Genomic DNA, 20,199 nt, shown 5'->3' with positions numbered 1-20,199 from the left:
ACGCCAACTCAAATGTGGAAAGGATCTTGGAGAAGCTGCCGCCCGCTCGACAGGAGCGTTTTAGGCGGCAGAGAGATCACCGAGACCCGAATGGCCCCGAACCGAACCTCCTCGATCTAGTAGACTTCCTGGCGAGAGAAGTCAGCAGCCTACGGCTAGATACATTCGGACGGAGCACCCCTGGCTCCAGAGAAGGAACCAGACGACTAAATGATGGAAGAAGATCGGTGACTGTGATGCACCAATCGGAGTCAGTACCGAGCAGCAGGAGCCACAGTACCCCCTCCAGAACGGAGAAGTGGAAGATAGTGTGCCCCTACTGTGAGAAAGAACACTGGCTAGCGCAATGTGACTCCTTCCCCAAGCTGAACGCGGAGGAAGCAAGTCAATGGATAAAGTCCAACAAGCGCTGTTTTCGCTGTGCGCGCTCACACATGGCAGCCGAATGCCGCTTAAAGAAAAGGTGCACCAAGTGCGATGGAGCCCATCTGGACATACTTCACGACAGTAACAGACGGCGCCCTTCACCCGCACCATCCAGCAGCAAAGCGAGCGTCATGTACATCGATCCCGCCAGCAGCAGTGGAGCCCGAGTACTCCTAAAAGTAGTGCGTGTGACACTAAGCTACCAGAATAAAGTCCTGGACACTTACGCCGTCCTCGATGACGGGTCCGAGAAGACCCTTCTGCTCGCCTCCGCTGCGGCCCAGCTAGGGCTGCGGGGAAGCGAAACCCAAATGACAATTCGGACAATAAGACGAGATTTGAAGACGATAAAGGGCGAGAATGTCTCATTCTCTATCGCAGCAAGCGGCCAGCCTGAGCGACGGTACCAGATTACAGACGCTTTCACCAGCCAAGAAATAGGACTGTCGCGGTACACATACCCCGTCGCCAAGCTGATGGAGAAATATGTACATCTGCGCAAGTTACCGATCCCGCTCATAGACAATGCTATGCCGACCCTGTTGATAGGCTCCGACCATGCAGACCTCATTGTCCCGATAGACCGGGTTCATACCGGACCCCGAGGCTGTCCTGCAGCAGTCGAGACCCGTTTGGGATGGACTCTCCAAGGCCCGCTCGCCAAATCTCTCAACCGAAGTACAGCCACTAGATGTCTCCACTCCCGAGTCACGGAGGGAGAAACCGCACTCCTGCAACACGTAGAGCGGCTATGGACCTTGGAACAAATGCCCTTTAAGAACGGAAGGAAAGACATTCGCTCTAAAGATGACATTTACGCCATTCACCTCCTCGAGACAGGGACCAAGAGAGTCCCGGTCAACGGCGTGTTGAGATACGCCACGCCACTCCTGCGGCGAGAAGGAATGCCTACTTTCCACGCCAAGACAGACGCCACAGAACGGTACCTGCTGAACACGGAGCGGCGCTTAGCCAAGAACCCCGCCCAAGAGAGTGTATACCGCGCTGAGATTGAGAAGCTCATCACAGCGGGACACGTCACAAAGATGGACATTAAAGAGGCTGACCAGACCACTGAATCGTGGTACGTGCCTCACCACAAGGTCCATCACAACGGTAAAGACCGCATAGTATTTAACTGCAGCTACCAGATCGGATCCCAAAATCTGAATAAAGAGTTACTGCCCGGTCCCACACTCGGCCCCTCCCTACTCGGCGTTCTACTCCGCTTCCGCCAGGAAAAGGTGGCCATCAGCGGGGACATTAAAGGAATGTTCCTGCAGGTGAGATTAGTAGAGGAGGACAAGCCCCTGTTACGGTTCCTATGGAGAGAGAAGCCAGGAGATGAGCACCCAGCCATCTACCAATGGGAAGTCCTCCCCTTCGGAACGACGTGCAGCCCCTGCTGTGCTACATTTGCACTACAGAAACATGTAGCAGAGGACCCAGCAGCGGACGAAGAGGTCCGACACAGCGTAAAGAACAGCTTCTACGTAGACAACTGTCTACAAAGCCTTTCAACCCAGGAAGAAGCCGAGGCTCTCCTGATTAAACTCCGCGCCTCATTGATCAAAGGCGGCTTTGATCTCAGGCAGTGGGCCAGCAGCGATCCGCAAGTACTGCGCAGCCTCTCCTCCGAGGACAAGGCAGCCAGCAGCGAGACCTGGATGGCTACAATCCCGGGAGAAGCCCAGGAGATGACCCTGGGATTGGTGTGGCGATTCAAAACAGATTCGCTTCACTACAGACACAAGCCCCTGACTACGGAGCAGGGAAGGCCGGCGGCGGCGCCGACCACCAGACGGAGTGTGTACACAACACTCGCCCGACAATATGACCCGCTAGGATGTATTCTACCGTACACCACCAGGGCAAAAATGATTGTACGAGCATTGTGGGACAAGGACCAGGGCTGGGACGACCCCATTCCCGCACACCTTGCATCCACCTGGAGAGAGTGGGAGATGGAGCTCCACTCACTCCCAGGCGTTAATATGCGCCGAAGCTACTTCCCACCCACGGTGAGGCCAGAGACATGTAAAATGGACTTACACGTCTTCAGTGACGCCTCAGAGGTCGCATACGGATCAGTAGCCTACTTGCGGGCCCAAGAAAAGGGGGGAGAGATCTACACAGCATTTGTCCTCGCCCGCTCGAGAATAGCCCCACGCAAGCAACAATCTATCCCACGCCTAGAGCTCTGCGCAGCCCTAGCCGGAGCGCACCTAGCCACGCTCATCCAACGTGAGCTCACCATACCGGTGTCTAGAACAATCCTGTGGTCAGATTCCACGACAGTACTCGCCTGGATCAAATCGGACTCATGCAAGTACAAAGTCTTCGTGGGAGTCAGAGTCACCGAGATTCAAGACTTAACCGAAGAGTTAACCGGAGAAACAGAGTGGCGCTACGTTGATACAAAACAGAACCCAGCTGACGTCATCACCCGGGGGATGCCCCTGGATGACCTCACCCCAGGGTTCGAAATTAACGGGGGCTCGGGGCAAAATGCCCTTGAAAATGGACAAAATGCCCCCGAATATCAGTTAAGGGGGGCAGAAAATGCCCCCGACAGTTTACTAATTATATATATAATTATATATATGATCTACAGTGCGAGCATTTCCCTTGTATTTGGCCCTAATAATATGTGTGTGTGCGCCACCCGGAAAAATCATTTACTCGAGACGAGTGACGATTACAAAACAGCTCCGCTGTTATAATAGTCCCACATTACACAAGGCGCATAAACGTCCAATCACAGTAGCGCCCGAAAACAAAGTCACGGTACCGGCTTAGGCAAGTTATACATTCAGAATCAGACAACGCAAAAAAATCAGCCAGCCATGAAGCCCATTCATTTTTATTTTGAGCAAAAGAGAGACGAGGAGAAAGAGAGGAATCCGGCTGACATGGCTTTTGAAGTGATATTCGCACGTGTTTTTGCGGGTCCAGTCCCCACGGTATGTTGACAGAATTCGCAAAACACCTTATCGACTGAAGCATAAAAGTCATTAGGATACTGCTCTGCTCTGAATTTAGGGCTTAGTGGGGAATTTCTTCCGACGTTAACGTTAACGACGCACCGAAGCAGCTAGACCATTTCTCCGTGTTGTGTGTAACACGCAGCGGTCCCCGCCTCCTCCCACCTTGCAACAAACGTTCCACCCAAAAACGGAATTTCTATTTCATAATGAATTAAATAATTGTATAAAGAATTTTCAATGTTCTGTCATCTAATAATATATTCCATTACCTTTCCTATCTGTATCAAAGTCAAAATGTTGGTATCATAACAACACTACAACATACAAAAGCAGCTTGACAACCGATATCCTTTGCGTTTGATTGATTGAAAACTTTATTAACAGATTGCAGAATGGGTACAATACAGTACAGCTCAATACACACAAGTTAAGGGGATGCAGACCAGAGAAAGACTTTCGTCTTGTTTACATCAGGGTCCCCCATTTTCAATTCATAGTGTGCACACGCACAGTATAATAATGCATGAGATAAATAGTTAATAAACTCTGTGTTACTTGAACAATTTTCACTGTGCTCCTAAATTTCTTTGTGTGCTCCTAAATTTTTATTTAGATTTTATTTATTAACATTTTATTTAGGAGCACATGTGCTCCTTGGGAAAAAGGTTAGCGTAGAGCCCTATATATGGAGACATTAACATTACATTATCAAACATAGGGACGAAGACTGTAAAAAAAAGTGTCAACAATGTTTTATAATCCTTATGTTAATTTTCATCATAAAAATTCAGTGCCCCCGAAATACAAAAAAAAGCCCCCGAAAATCAATTAAGGGGGGCAAAAAAAGCCCTTGAAAAAAAATGTTAATTTCTAACCCTGCCTCACCCGTCGCAATGTCTACAGTGACGGCCCAGCATTCCTAAAGCTCCCGGAAGGAGAGTGGCCCACGCCTATCCCGAGGGAAGCCAGTCAGGAGGAGGCTGAGAATAAGAAGCCTGTGTTCTGTGGATTGAGCACTGTTATCTCCGCAGACCCCAACACACTCCTGATGGGGCGGCTAGATCCTGCATTACCCCAGACAATGTACCGGCCTGAAGAAGCGAACGGCCGACGAATGTGGAGGTACAGTCAAGTATTAGCCGACAAGTTTTGGAGCAGTTTCCTACTGCACTACCTACCGTCTCTACAGACCCGCCAGAAGTGGGTAAAGGAGAGAGACAATTTGACAGAAGGAACAGTCGTCATGATTATTGATCAATCACTGCCCAGAGCTATGTGGCCGGCCGGCCGCGTAAGCAAAGTGATCACCGGTGCCGACGGCAAGGTCCGAGCAGCTGAAGTGCTCGTCCAGGGTCGCACTTACACCCGTCCCGTGGCGAGGCTCATAGAACTGCCCCGACTCCCAGACACAATCGATGATGACCATGACCCTATAACCCTATGACTTTGTGAAGTTGACTGACCCCTACAGCAAACCCTTATTGATTAAATAGACAACGCGATTAATCTGTCTCTGTTTAACTGATTAGGTCTGGGACCAATCAGGGGGTGGCTGTTGTGAAGGGCCAGATTAAACCGAATATATATATTTATTTATATATATATATTTAATTGTATTTGTATATTCTCTAATATTCCCTGATATCCCTTGTATATTCCTTGTACAATATGCATTGAATATCCATTCTAGCCTACTGAACATCCCATAATAGTCTCCATTCTACTATTGGTCGAGACCTTGGTGCCAGGCTGCCATACCCCCAGACCCAGTTCAAACGTACCGCTCAACATGTACGAACAAGTCCTAGTTCCGCGTAGGAATCTGGCTACCGCACCACTAATGGGACTATTTGTTCATAGTGCGTATATATACTGCGCTACTAAAGTAGGACTTCCTTTTCAGTCCAGTTTCTTACCCTCCAATAGAGTTACAGACGTAAAGCCTCCCCGCGACGCCACGTGTGGGAGTAAGGCCAAGTTCGCCTACCATCGGTATTGAGACATCGTGTATATTAATATTTGAATAGTCATATTTGGCACTATATCGTCGAGTTGGACGTAGTCTATTAAGCTAATAATAGTCTGTTAATATATAGTGCTTCGTGCGGTGAGAATACTACCGTAGTCAGTACCCCATCGTTTCGGGCAGAGAACTGGCTGCTTATCCAGGGTGGTTGACCCCACGTGAAGCTGCACCCGAGGAGCCCCAGAGCCGACGAGCGAGTGGACCTGTATACCGGATTATTCTACCGACGACAGCCCGCCTTCCCAGGCACGGATTATGCTTTGTATACGTTGATTATTCCATGGATAAAGACCCCCGACACTGCCGTGTGATGGAACCCCCCCCCCCCTGGAGAGGACGCAAGGTGAGGAGACGCTCTGCAAGACGAGGTCGCTTCACGTCTCTCCTCCGTGGACCGGAGGACGCCGGCCCACAAAGAGTCCATCTGCTTTCATCTGTGGTCCAAGGATCGCCGGCGCATTGCACGGCACTACAGTGGGTTCACCTGGGATACCCTTGGCCGGATGAGGCAGCCGGATTCTACCCCCCCCCCCTTCCTACTCCTGTCGGCTTACAAGCGACCGGATTAACCCCCCTAGTGTATCCAGTATATAATCATTAAAGTATCATTGCTGTTATTCCTTAAACTATTCCAGGTCGTATATGTACCACCTGCGCCTTCAGAGATTGGACATTCTCTATTGATATACCGACGAATACTCTTGCCATAAAAGTGCATACTAATTCCCATTCATAAATGTGATTGATTTGATTAAGTGCTTGCTCTACACACCATCGCTGTGTAGAAATAAAGACCTATTTCTAATTCGTACATTTGTGTTGGATCCGTTTCATCTACGTGACAGTGTTCATCATAATATATTTATGCCGAGTACTGGGTGGCCGAATATTAAGTACAAAGGTAGTGGTAGTAAGTATCATATCTAGTAATACAGTCAGGGAATTGTACCCCTCAGTTACAATTTGTAATACAAAGACGCATTTCTACGACTGTTTTTTCACGTTAAACTGTACGTCTTTAAATGTTTCCCTCTTTTTAAATTGCGACTAAAAGGAAATTCTAAACACCCTCCGACCCACAACGACATGTGCAGGTTTAACCCTCTCACTACCACACTACAAAGGGTTAACCATTTCACTACCACACTACAACGGGTTAACGCTTTCACTACCATACTACAGAAGGTTAACCTTTCACTACCACACCACAAAGGGTTAACCCTTTCACTACCACACTACAAAGGGTTAATCCTTTCACTACCACACTACAGAAGGTTAACCTTTCACTACCACACTACAGATGGTTAACCGGAAATGGTTAACCTTCTATAGTGTGGTAGCGAAAGGGTTAAGTAACGTTGGGTGTATTGCCAACGAGCCATTGCAATTACGAAGTGTAAAACGTGCATGTGATCATCTGACCGTGCTTTCATGCTGTCTTCCTTCCAGTCCAGCTGAGCAGCCTGCGAGCGATGACCCCGCCATGGTAGCAGAGGTATGGAACGCGGCCTAGTTGGGGAAATTCACTTGTGTATTTCTGAAGTTCCTGAGAAATCACTGGGTGTGTAGGGCTAGGGAATATATCGGTAAGGGATTCGGTAGGTGGCCCAAGTGCAGGACAAAGGCAGGAGGCAGATGAACTTGGCTGTATTTAATGATGCAGTAGGCAGGCTGGTCGCAAGATAACAGAAGGGAAGACTTAACTAACTACACTGATGGTTCAGACGGGTAACGGAGCTATAAACACTAACAGGAGGAAAATCTTAGGGACGAGAGTATATGACCAGATAAAGACTGACTGGGGGAGTTGACATGAATACAGTGTGCAAGGGGCAATAAGGAAAAAGGGGCAACAGCTGGGGTTGAAGACAGACACAGCTGTGGGATCTACTGGACCTGCAGGAGAGGAGAGAAACACTAAGAGGAGACAGAGGCAGAGAGACACTAGGAGGAGACAGAGAAACACTAGGAGGAGACAGAGACAGAGAAACACTAGGAGGAGACAGAGACAGAGAAACACTAGGAGGAGACAGAGAGACACTAGGAGGAGACAGAGACAGAGAGACACTAGGAGGAGACAGAGACAGAGAAACACTAGGAGGAGACAGAGACAGAGAGACACTAGGAGGAGACAGAGACAGAGAAACACTAGGAGGAGACAGAGACAGAGAGACACTAGGAGGAGACAGAGAGACACTAGAAGGAGACAGAGAGACACTAGGGGGAGATGGAGACAGATAAACACTAGGAAGAGACAGAGAAACACTAGGAAGAGACAGAGAAACACTAGGAAGAGACAGAGAAACACTAGGGGGAGACAGAGACAGAGAAACACTAGGAAGAGACAGAGAAACACTAGGAAGAGACAGAGAAACACTAGGAAGAGACAGAGAAACACTAGGAGGAGACGGAGACGCAAGGAGGAGACAGACAGAGAAACACTAGGGGGAGACGGAGACAGAGAGACACTAGGAGGAGACAGAGAAACACTAGGAGGAGACGGAGACGCAAGGAGGAGACAGACAGAGAAACACTAGGAGGAGACAGAGACACTAGGAGGAGACAGAGAAACACTAGGAGGAGACAGAGAAACACTAGGAGGAGACAGAGACGCAAGGAGGAGACAGAGACACACTAGGAGGAGACAGAGAAACACTAGGAGGAGACGGAGAAACACTAGGAGGAGACGGAGAAACACTAGGAAGAGACAGAGAAACACTAGGAAGAGACAGAGAAACACTAGGAAGAGACAGAGAAACACTAGGAAGAGACAGAGAAACACTAGGAGGAGACAGACACACTAGGAGGAGACAGAGAAACACTAGGAGGAGACGGAGAAACACTAGGAGGAGACAGAGACACACTAGGAGGAAATGGAGAGACACTAGGAGGAGACAGAGAGACACTAGGAGGAGACAGAGAGACACTAGGAGGAGACAGAGACACACTAGGAGGAAACGGAGAGACACTAGGAGGAGACAGAGAGACACTAGGAGGAGACAGAGACACACTAGGAGGAAACGGAGAGACACTAGGAGGAGACAGAGAGACACTAGGAGGAGACAGAGACACACTAGGAGGAGACAGAGAAACACTAGGAGGAGACAGAGAGACACTAGGAGGAGACAGAGAAACACTAGGAGGAGACAGAGACACACTAGGAGGAGACAGAGAAACACTAGGAGGAGACAGAGACACACTAGGAGGAGACAGAGAAACACTAGGAGGAGACAGAGAAACACTAGGAGGAGACAGAGAAACACTAGGAGGAGACAGAGAAACACTAGGAGGAGACAGACAGAGAAACAGGCTGGAACACTTATCGGTTATTGTTTTTCTTTGTTGTCGAATTGTGAGATTTTCTTATGTTGTGAATAGTAATACACAATTAAAATAATATATATTTTAAAGTGAATATAAAATCAGATATCAGATAACATTTCAAAATTCTAAATATTTGAGAAGATGAATTGAAATGTATTTATTTTATTTTGATACTGTGTCACACTTCCCACATCATCCTCCAATATGATGAACATCAATTGGAATGTCTAACATGATTTTCCATACCCAAGCAGTTGTGATATTGTCCATATCGTTATCAAGAAGGGTCCATCTGAATATTAACAGGTCGATTTTCAGAAGAATTTAGAGCGGAACATGGGTGTAGACGGACCGACACGCCCTCTGTGAGGCACAAATGCACCCCAATGACCCATTCACGTTTGTAGTTTACCCATTATTGTAGTTTACTGCGTGCGCCATTCAACAGGTAGACCTTGTTAACTCAACTAAACATGCTATGGTTATAACAGAAGGTTGTGTGTGCACGGCCAAAACATGTATTGATTGAACACGTTTTCAACCCTTATCCCGTCAACAATTGTTAGAAAAAATATATATACAACATTTTCTCTAATAAGATAACATGTTCAGTCTGTTCACCTCACTCCAATATTTTTTTTATTGCAGCAAAATGGGATTGTCAAACTAAATTATAAAAAAAGGAATAGATTATAAAATTATTTTAATGTTTTTTTATATGGATACTTGGCGTCAGTGTATCGATATAATAAATTATGCTGTGTGAATTCCCCCCCACCCCTAATAGACAGTAAGAAGGTTATGTCGTTTCATTGGTTGGCTACAGGGCACACACTCGATAGGTTACGTTCTTTTGAAAATAGATTCACAAAACCTAGTGTCGGTTGGACACAGCTTTATGCTACACCCGCGTTCGGTTGAAAATCTACCTGTTAATTGTTTTCCGTATCACCCAGCCCTATGGGTCACATGACCATGTGAGGTGCTGTTTGACCAATCAGGTAAACTGGACTCTGCAGTCGCTTTAGCTACCTTCTGAATATGGGCCATAATAGCAATGCTTCTCAAAGTGGGAGTACTGATCTGGCGTCAGCTTCAGTCTGTTAGATCACAAAGGTCATGGAGACAAGTGGTCCTGGTGGTCACTGACTCCAGATCAGCACTCTTACCACTAGGGAGCAGAGTCCCTTAATTTTACACCGTAATAGACCCTTAAAATAACCATATTATTAAATCAGAATCCAGGTTAACCCTTTCACTACCACACTACCAAAGGGTTAACCCTTTCACTGCGACAATACAGAAGGTTAACCCTTTCACTGCCATGCGACAAAGGGTTAACCCTTTCACAACCACACTACAGAAGGTTAACCTTTCACTACCACACTACAGACCACACTACAGACGGTTAGCCGTCTGTAGTGTGGTAGTGAAAGGGTTAAGAAAGAAATTAAATCAAAATTAAAGCTGCACTATGCAGTTTCTGGGATTTGTTTGCAGAGCTTGCAAAAAACATTTACTGTAATTCTTAGCATTTCTTAGAATAATCTTATATTATCATAAAGAAAATAATTTTGAGGCACTGTGAACCAAACGTAAGCCCAGAATATGCTTGTTAACAATATGTATCACTGTACATATTCATATTACAACTCTGTACATACATCTGATTAGCACTACACTCGGTAGTACTAATCTATATATTTTATACCCAGTTCAATCACCTGTACATTGTATATTACTATTGCACTTTACTGTTACATTTACACTCTGGTTGGATGCCAAACTTATTTACGTTGTACTGTATTTGTGCTGTGTAATGACAATACATTTGAATCTAATCGTAATTTAGAATATACCTTAAAAATATTAGTGCACTTTTTTTTTTTATCCACTTTTTCTCCCATTTTCTATATTTTCTCCCATCCCAATTTCGTATCACCCAATTCAACCCTCCCCTGTCACGAATGCTGTTTCTTGCCTCCCACAAGCCGGCTGCAATGTGGACTAAGTCATACATAGCACAATTCCCTCCGGTACTTGAGGTAACAGCAGTCGCATCTTTTCACCTGCGCAGCTCGATCTCTCAGTGTCGAGGAGTAACGCGTGGGAGGCTCACGCTGCCCCCGACACTTCCTGATTCTACTGCGCAGGCGCACCAACCGACCTGTAGGAGTCGCTGTCCACAACGCCCGATCCCCACCCATCAGTTTCCCACCCCCTAATACTGCCAATGTGTATTAGTATGAACGACCAGCTAAACTGAAAGCAATGTGGAGCGCTGGGCTCGAACAGGCAAGCCCGGCGTCTCCGTCATTCGTGGCGAGCGCCTTGCCCACTACACCACGTAGCCGCCCTATATTAGTGCACCTTTACGTAGAATTGTGCATGGTCCAAGTCAAATGAAGGGGAAAAACCCATGGATTTTACCCATAAATTAAACACCTTAATTTACCCTGACATTGCTGATTATGGTGTTTAACCCCTGACTGAAATTAAGGCATGTTTAATGGGTCTGCAATGTTTTAGGTACCCCTTGATTTCTATAACGGGCGGGGTGTGTGCATTGTGTGCTTTTAAATTGCTGAACTGAACTTGACCAATACACAGGATGTGACTCTGCCTTTTGCTATTAAACCAGGGTGAGGGACCACATAGAAGCCAGGTTTGGAGGGTAGAGGTAAGGGGAGAGAGGCCATATTAATGTGGGCCCCTCCCATCACTGTTACATTTTTCTTGAATTAAACTAAATCTATACTAAAAGATCAACTCTCAATTGAACTCAATCTGTAGACGTAGAGCATGTCACTAACGCCATCAGGGTTAGCGGTTTAGGGTGTTTGTCCTGGTCGTTGCATTAGCGACTCCTACGGGTTGGTTGATAGTGCGAACCTCAGCGTGTTTAGTTTAGTTTAGTTTATTAGGATCCCCAATTAGCAACAGCATTGCAGTAGCTATTCTTCCTGGGGTCCACAAAAAAAAACATTGTGTAATAACTGTACATAATACTTAGATCATAACATGACATTACAAATAAACAGGACAAAGGACTACACGCACAAGACGATATACAATAATCCAATATACAATAATCAATTATGTGAAATAGCTAACTTAACTGTACACAACTATACAGTATGCCCACACATTTGTTCATACATGCCTAATTTAACAGCTAACTAAATTAATGTTGATACATAATGATGTTGTTGCAATACATAGTCCCAATACAGTATTTGAGTATTTTACTTCATAATTGTAACTCACATTTTAAAAGCTTAAAAAATAAAACATGTATTTCAATAGTTTCTACATCTGTTCAAATATCCAACATGCTGTTTTAATACAATTTTAAATAGTATTTTACTGTTTTCTTGTGTGATGCGTCTAGTGATATGTGTTACATGTGGTATAGTCTACACACCCTCCCTAGACTGACAGAGGGTAGCGCAACGACCAGGACCGTGACACATAAGGGGAATTGGCATAACAATTTATCTAGAAAAATCTATAAAAAAAGATTTTTCATGCATTTAAAAATGCATGCAAGCATGCTACTGTCAGTCAGGTGCTTTGATTAAACGCGTCTACCAAATGGCATGATTGTTAAACTAAACTAAATCAAACTAAACTACAATTAGCCCATCTATCGATGTTTGTGTTCAAACTGGCTCAGGAGGTAGAGCGGTCGTCTGGTAATCAGAAGGTTCCAGGTTCGATTCCGGCTCCTCCCAGTAGCGTGTCAAAATGTCCTTGAACAGGACACTTGACCCCTAACTGCTCCCGATGAGCAGGTTGGCACCTTGCATGGTCGCCTCCGCCGTCGGTGTGTGAATGTGTGAGTGAATGGGTGAATGTGAGGCATACTGTATGAATGCAGTCCATTAACATTCCTGGATAACAGGTGAATGTGTTCCTCTCACAGCCTTCTTTTCCACATCTGGCTGCCCTCCCTTCTCCAGAATCTGCCAAACGCCTGTTCAAGAAACACTGCAACAAGGTGAGATTTACCTACACAGAACTGTGGAGAAGCACTGAGACTTCGCAGACGGAGACGTTTTGACTATTCTTCTTTTCGTGTCCATATACAAAGCTTAATGGGTCTGCAATGTTTTAGGTACCCCTTGATTTCTATAACGGGCGGGGTGTGTGCATTGTGTGCTTTTAAATTGCTGAACTGAACTTGACCAATACACAGGATGTGACTCTGCCTTTTGCTATTAAACCAGGGTGAGGGACCACATAGAAGCCAGGTTTGGAGGGTAGAGGTAAGGGGAGAGAGGCCATATTAATGTGGGCCCCTCCCATCACTGTTACATTTTTCTTGAATTAAACTAAATCTATACTAAGCTTATACAAAGTCCAGCCAGTGCTTGGTACATTGCTGTCCCTTGATGTTGTAGAGTGCTAGGTCCTTTGCTGTGCAGAGTCCACCTAACAGGACATCGAAGGAAGTGATCCATGGTCTGGGGTTCTGTGCCACAGTCTCATGTGGTTGGGCCACTAAGATAACCCCATCGTTTAAGGTGGACTATGCAGTTTCGGGGGAGGGGATTTGTTCATATTTGCATAAACTGCAATTAGTGTACAAAACATATTTACTACACATGTAATCCTTAGAATGATTGTATTTGAGGTCATCATACATCAAAGCAAAACCATTTTGAGACACCATGAACCAAACGTAAGCCTTCTTTGAATGTTTGTGAAACAAAATTTTGTAAAATCCCTGCCATTGTAAACAAATGTAGCAGCAACTTTTCTGGCAGATTTCTATCTTCAGTGTTCCAGGGAAAACACACCATATCGTTTTTCTTTTCAATTTGTTGAGTTTCACATTTCTCTCCCCTTTAACTCATTCAGCACCAGAGGGCGCTGTTTACTGTGTAGTTGAAAGGCCAACGCTTTAAAGTATAGGAATACGTGGCGGTGTTTGCAGGGCTAAAACTGTATTATATATTATAGCTATGGATATAATAATATTGCCCATTTGACATCACCTATCTATCGTTCAATATGAGGAAAAGAAAAAAAATGTCATCCATACATTCCCGTTTTATACCGTGGTGAATATGACTATAGTTTTAGAATAATCCTGTCTAATCCCAGAAAACGACGCTATGCAGCAATACGTGCAATTCATTAAAAACGTTGTCATTTGTCGCCTGTACACGCTACTATTTTGAAATCACATCTATATTATCGGTATTATGTTTCATCATGAATGCATGAAATGGGGGGGGGGGGTAGTTTTTTTATGCTTTGATCGTCACCAACGGAATACGTTACACAGTACATTACACACACGCGATCGCAATGAAGGAATTATTGGATCAACGCAAGATTGATACCATATAGCCCTTACCTTGACTAGGATGAACCCCAAAAAGAATATTCCAATTATCTGATCGCCATTCCAAGTATTGATGTCGATCGTGTCGCCATCATAATCCACCAAAGAACATGAATCGGGAGTGTTTGATTCATATCAATCCATGCGTTATAACCGCTCGCCATGCCCGACTAGGAAAAGTCCGCCCGGACCTATATAATCGACGCACACCCAAATACACACAGTTTCAAATGATGTGCAATACCGGCCGCAACACACCAGGCGGCGGTATTGGACTTTTGCGATCTCAGACCCATTCCCAATGATAACACCAGGCTCCCTGGATGGATAATGAATGGAAATATTGAATAAAAGAAATAACAACCAAAATCCAAGAAATCTCGGGTCTGGCGCCCAACCGCGGGTGAGTTAACCCGACTTATCTCGGGTTTGGCCTCCATTGTGTTAAAGGACACAAATAAGCTGTCTAAAAATAATTTGATAATTATTACATTTAAATAATAATTATTATTATTATTATACGCTTCAAAAATGAATGTTGTTGCATGCAATGTATCCCCTCTCTACTTCCAATTTCCCCATGTGGAATGCACCTGATTGGATAAATAACATGCTGGTGCTCTAGTGCGACACCTAGTGGCTGAATGTTATCTATAGCACCTTTAACTTGTGTGTGTCTCTCGCCCCCCACCAGAGTGGGAACTGCAGGCCGTTGGAACTCCACAGGCTGCTGTCAGAAGCCATACAAGGAGGAGGTCAGTGGTAGGACTGGTCTCGATCATAGAGAGGCGTAGAGTCCCCAGGTTTCTGTCCCTCGTGGCCAGACACCATTTGAGTCCGATGATAAGATAAGATAAGATATTCCTTTATTGATCCCCTTGGGGAAATTCGCATATGAGCAAGTAGGCAGTGTGAAAAGGTCAAGGTGCAAGATGAGGGTATGTATGCCCTCTCAGTTATATTTGCCCTACAATAAATATAGTTACAATATATATATAATCTAATAACTAATATATAATCTAATATATATAATCTAAAAGTGCTAAATGCTAAATATATGCTCTAATGAAGTAAGTATACAGTATACACATAAGGATGCTGGGCCAGGCCGCGTACGTGTTCCTCTGACGTACTTCCATATTTTCCATTTATCATCTCGGGAGCATTCCATTATCATTGTGATTAACTACATTACAAACACGGACCAAAACGACTGGCCTAGGAAGTCCGAAAATATAGCCATTTGTACAACGCAATGCAGCACAGCCACCTAGAGGCTCTGCTTTATTTATTACGTAATGAGGTTACGGATCCCATCGCTCTTTCCACTAAGTGGCAGTAATGTGGAGAAACTTTGTATTCCAACCACCACTGAATCTCAAATGAGGAAGAAGCAGTGTTGTCTTCTTGGTAGAAAACAAGTGGGAGTTTTGGGAATGTGCCTGACTTTAACCCTTTCACTGCCGCACTACCAAAACGGTTAACCCTTTCACTGTGACAATACACAGAAGGTTAACCCTTTCACTGCCACACAACATCCGGTTAACCCTTTCACTGCCACACGACAGAAGGTTAACCCTTTACTATCACACAACCGCCTGTCGCCGGTAAAGGGTTAACCTTCTGTCGTGTGGCACTGCAACGGCTTTGCCTGAAGAATTTACTACATGACCGGGACGTTCTAGCTTGTTTGCCGACAGGATTCGGGAAAAGTTTGGTCCGTTCGGAGGCTGGGCCAGGCCGTGTACGTGTTCCTCTGACATACTTCCATATTTTCCATTTATCATCTCGGGAGCATTCCATTATCATTGTGATTAACTACATTACAAACACGGACCAAATCGAAGAACGACTGGCAGAGGAAGTCCGAAAAATATAGCCATTTGTACAACGCAATGCAGCACAGCCACCTAGTGGCTAGCGGCACGGTCGTGTAGTGGTTAACACTGTCTCCTCACAACTAGAAGGTCCTGGGTTTAATTCCCACTTGGGGAACAGGTTGCCGCATTACCAGGTGCCTTGCTGTGTGGAGTTTGCATGTTCTCCCTGTGCTCGCAAAGGTTTCCCCTCCCAATAAGATAAACCCAATGGAAAAACATGCAGAACAGATCAATAACGCTGTCGCATCCCTGACAAAGATGGCCAGGAGCACTTGGATTGGTCTCCACAGCTCATGTCTGCTCCTGGCTGCCCTTGGGGGGAAGGAAGACTGGGTGGGAAAAGTGCAGAGAGACATTTCATCAGCGACTCAGTGCATGTTCCTGTGGGGCGCCCATCTCGCATGTGTGTGTTACAGTTTTTCTCAATTGCTTTGGTGCATTTCTCTGATCAGAATTAAAGTTCTCATAACTGTTAGTTCAACCTCCACAACATTTTGTAATTTGTGCACATCATAGTAGCAGTTTCTCATTCCTCCGAACAAATTGCAAATGCTTTTGGACATGCATCAATTGCTTTCATACAATTCTCTGCTGTTTTATAACATTATCATTTGCTTAGGTCATGTCAGTCAAAATGAACTATACTTATGACTGCTGAATAGTCATTCCCTATAAAACTAATAGTCCTCATTTCATTGCTTGAGTCATTACATACAAATATGTTGAACTAGTTGTCAAAATCTGTCAAGCAAATTTTATACATTTCTTTATAATTTTTCCCCTGAATGGAGCTGGATGCCAGGGAATCGCTGCACACATTCATATTATGTTGATGAGGCGGGTTTCAATCTGGCAAAAGGTAGAAGGCGTGGAAGGAATCGCATTGGACAGAGAGCAACCACTGATGTCCCAGGCCAACGAGGAGGGAATATTACAATGTGTGCAGCCATCTCAGAAAACGGCGTCCTCATCCATATGCCCCGCATTGGTCCATACAACACACAACATCTGCTGACTTTTTTAGACACTCTTTACAGGGACATAGTCCCTGAGAATGAGAGGGGTCTAAATGGCGACCATCTGACCAAGTACGTTGTTGTATGGGATAATGTGCGTTTTCACCACGCAATTCTTGTCACACAGTGGTTTGCAGCACATGAAAGGATGCTGGTGGAATATCTCCCTCCCTACTCCCCATTCCTGAATCCAATAGCCAGACAGACAGGAACGTCTGGATGTGAATGAATGATTTACAGTACTGTGTATGTTGTATGTTCCAATTCAGTTCCAATATGTACTGCAATATTGTTTACAGTTGTGCACAGCTCTACCCAAAGGCCAAAGGGTGTTTCTTATGTTTGTTGTAAATTAGTTTGTATTTTTCTTTTGCACAATGCTGTGAACAAATTAAAATTGCAAAGAGCATATGCAGTAAAAATGTGAAACATACGTGTCTTGTACTCATTTACCTCACTAAATACAGCAATGTGTAACTGTAGATTTCAAATGGCTGTGCAAATAGTGTATAGTGCTGTCTTGAGCATTTTCAGAAAGTGTCACCAAGATCTGACTTTTTTGCATTGGAAAACACTTACAGAGTGAACTGTCATAACGAAAACATGGCAAAGCCATTTGACTATCTTGTTCATAAACAATGGTGTCAGGACTTTTCATTTTGATGACAGTGACACTTTCATTGACATGAATACTTGCTTTTGAGGAATGAATTATCCATTTTGAGCAAGTGACACGCTTCTGCAGGTTATCACCTAGGTTTTGCAGTTTGTACTAATTGTTTTGAGAAATGCACTAACAGTTATGAGAACTTTAATTCTGATCAGAGAAATGCACCAAAGCAATTGAGAAAAACTGTAATCTGCATGACAATTAAATACTTCTTCTTCTTCTAGTGGTTTGGCGGTGTACTGCAGCGGGAACACCTTGGCTGCACTGTGTAGACAGGAAGTGCTCACTGGCTCTAATCTCTCTGGTCTCCATAGTCGTTCTTCTCGTTTCCTCCTCTCCTTGTGACTCGCTCAAATCTAAAGACACCAAAAGAAAAGATTGCCTGTACAGACGGATATTGATCCAGAGTAGGCGGCAAAAAAAAGAGAGCACAGCAGGAACTGAGTTGGTGTCCACCTCTCAAAGTGAATCGTTTCTCTTCCAACAGCAACCCCTAATCCACTAATACACCAATATTTTGTACTTCCCATGCAGTAGCTCCTGTGGAAGATGATAATAGAGATCGGTCAGTGTGTCTTTACTGCAGGAAGCTGGCATGATGTCAGAGCAGGCAGGAAGGTGTATAGAGCATTCCCCCTTCCTTAGCACACATCCCACCCAACCCATTCTTTGTGTGTGTGTGTGTGTGTGTGTGTGTGTGTGTGTGTGTGTGTGTGTGTGTGTGTGTGTGTGTGTGTGTGTGTGTGTGTGTGTGTGTGTGTGTGTGTGTGTGTGTGTGTGTGTGTGTGTGTGTGTGTGTGTGTGTGTGTGTGTGTGTGTGTGCGTGCGTGCGTGCGTGCGTGCGTGCGTGCGTGTGTGCAGTACTGGCAGGCAGTGAGAAGAAGTTGGAGTTGGAACACTGCAAGAGTCTGGTGGTCCTCATGGATGTATCCTTCTTTATATATATAATATACTGTCTTCATGTAACCTTTATATACTTATATATAGTCTGTATGTATCCTTCTTTATATACTTATATATAATATACTGTCTGTATGTATCCTTCTTATATACTTATATAATAATATACTGTCTTCAAGTAACCTTTATATACTTATATATAATATACTGTCTGTATGTATCCTTCTTTATATACTTATATATAATATACTGTCTTCATGTAACCTTTATATATTTATATATAATATACTGTCTGTATGTATCCTTCTTTATATACTTATATATAATATACTGTCTTCATGTAACCTTTATATATTTATATATAATATACTGTCTGTATGTATCCTTCTTTATATACTTATATATAATATACTGTCTTCATGTAACCTTTATATACTTATCATCATCATCAAACCTTTATTTGAATAAAGGTTTGATGATGATGATAAGTATATAAAGGTATACTTATATATAATACTGTCTTCATGTAACCTTTATATACTTATATATAATATACTGTCTGGATAGAATATATATATATATATATATATATATATATATATATATATATATATATATATATATATATATATATATATATATATATATATACACATTGTTTGGCTGTAATGTTAACAGCTGCATTCCTGTAGATGTTGCATCAAGCCACAGTACTTCTGTTTCATTATCTGTCTCACTTTCTTGCACACAAGGGTCAATAATCTCTTATGCTTGTTTGGTTTCTGTTTGACTATTTCTTGATGTACTTGTCTGGTCCCTTTGCCTTGACTCCGGTGCCTATTGCAGAGCCAGGGCATGGCCCAGTTGGACTGGCAGACGTTCAGAACGCTTTGGGACAAGATCAGGTCATGGACGGTAAGGTCATTACAGAAATCTGAATGATAAAAGACAAGAACTAACCATTCTTACAGTCTATACCGCGATGTACTATGCTACTACAGTTTGTCTATGTCTCCATGCACTCCAAGTGAAGCACTCAAATCTGCAGTAGGAGTTGAATCATTTTGTGTTCCTGTACTGTGTAATTATAGTCCTGTGCCACTAGGGTGAATGCAGGACGGTGGTAAAATAGCAGCAAGACAGTGGTTACAAATGGTAGGAAAACGCGGTTAGGTGGCCGAGCGGAGATTGCGTTCGTCACCAGCCCCGGAGCTGTGAGCTGGATTCGCCTGTTCGAATCCAGCTCACAGCTCCGGGGTTGTCACCAGCTTGGCTGGCCGTCTGCACTAATACAATTGGCTGTATTAGAGGGTGGGAGAAGCTGGCGGGGTGGGTCCGGGTCGTTGTAAACAGCGACTCCTACAGTTCGGTCGGGGCGCCTGCTAAGCGCGGATAGGACTCGAGGGGGATAGTGTGGTCCTCCCACACGCTACGCCCTCTCGATGAGAATCCGCACTGCCAGGTGAAAAGAAGCGGTGATTGGCTGGACGTGTGTCGGAGGAAGCACGTGGTAGCCTCCACTCTCCCAGATGATCTGACTTTCTAACTAAATGCCCCTAGTTCTGGGGTTAAGTTAGTTAGAAAGGGGGCTTAACCATATATATAAAGACAGCCTTC

At 44.5% G+C, this 20,199-nt stretch overlaps 1 protein-coding gene across 3 annotated transcripts in view; it reads left to right on the top strand.

Moving 5' to 3' along the window:
• LOC311233551 (calpain-9) overlaps positions 1 to 20,199 on the top strand; it is a 108,629-nt gene that overhangs the window by 67,803 nt on the left and 20,627 nt on the right. The window contains exons 12-17 of one of the 3 annotated variants that reach the window (XM_084320517.1): positions 6,889 to 6,934; positions 11,405 to 11,443; positions 12,689 to 12,763; positions 14,811 to 14,871; positions 18,544 to 18,608; positions 19,429 to 19,497. In XM_084320517.1, coding sequence (XP_084176643.1) covers positions 6,889 to 6,934; positions 11,405 to 11,443; positions 12,689 to 12,763; positions 14,811 to 14,871; positions 18,544 to 18,608; positions 19,429 to 19,497 — 355 coding nt within the window. The remainder of the gene's footprint in view (positions 1 to 6,888; positions 6,935 to 11,404; positions 11,444 to 12,688; positions 12,764 to 14,810; positions 14,872 to 18,543; positions 18,609 to 19,428; positions 19,498 to 20,199) is intronic. The other 2 variants (XM_084320518.1, XM_084320519.1) reach the window with 2 other exon arrangements.

This window comes from Notolepis coatsorum (assembly GCF_963971535.1).
Source record: "Notolepis coatsorum genome assembly, chromosome: 1".
Lineage (NCBI taxonomy): Eukaryota > Metazoa > Chordata > Actinopteri > Aulopiformes > Paralepididae > Notolepis > Notolepis coatsorum.
This window is presented reverse-complemented; position numbering and strand designations above follow the sequence as displayed.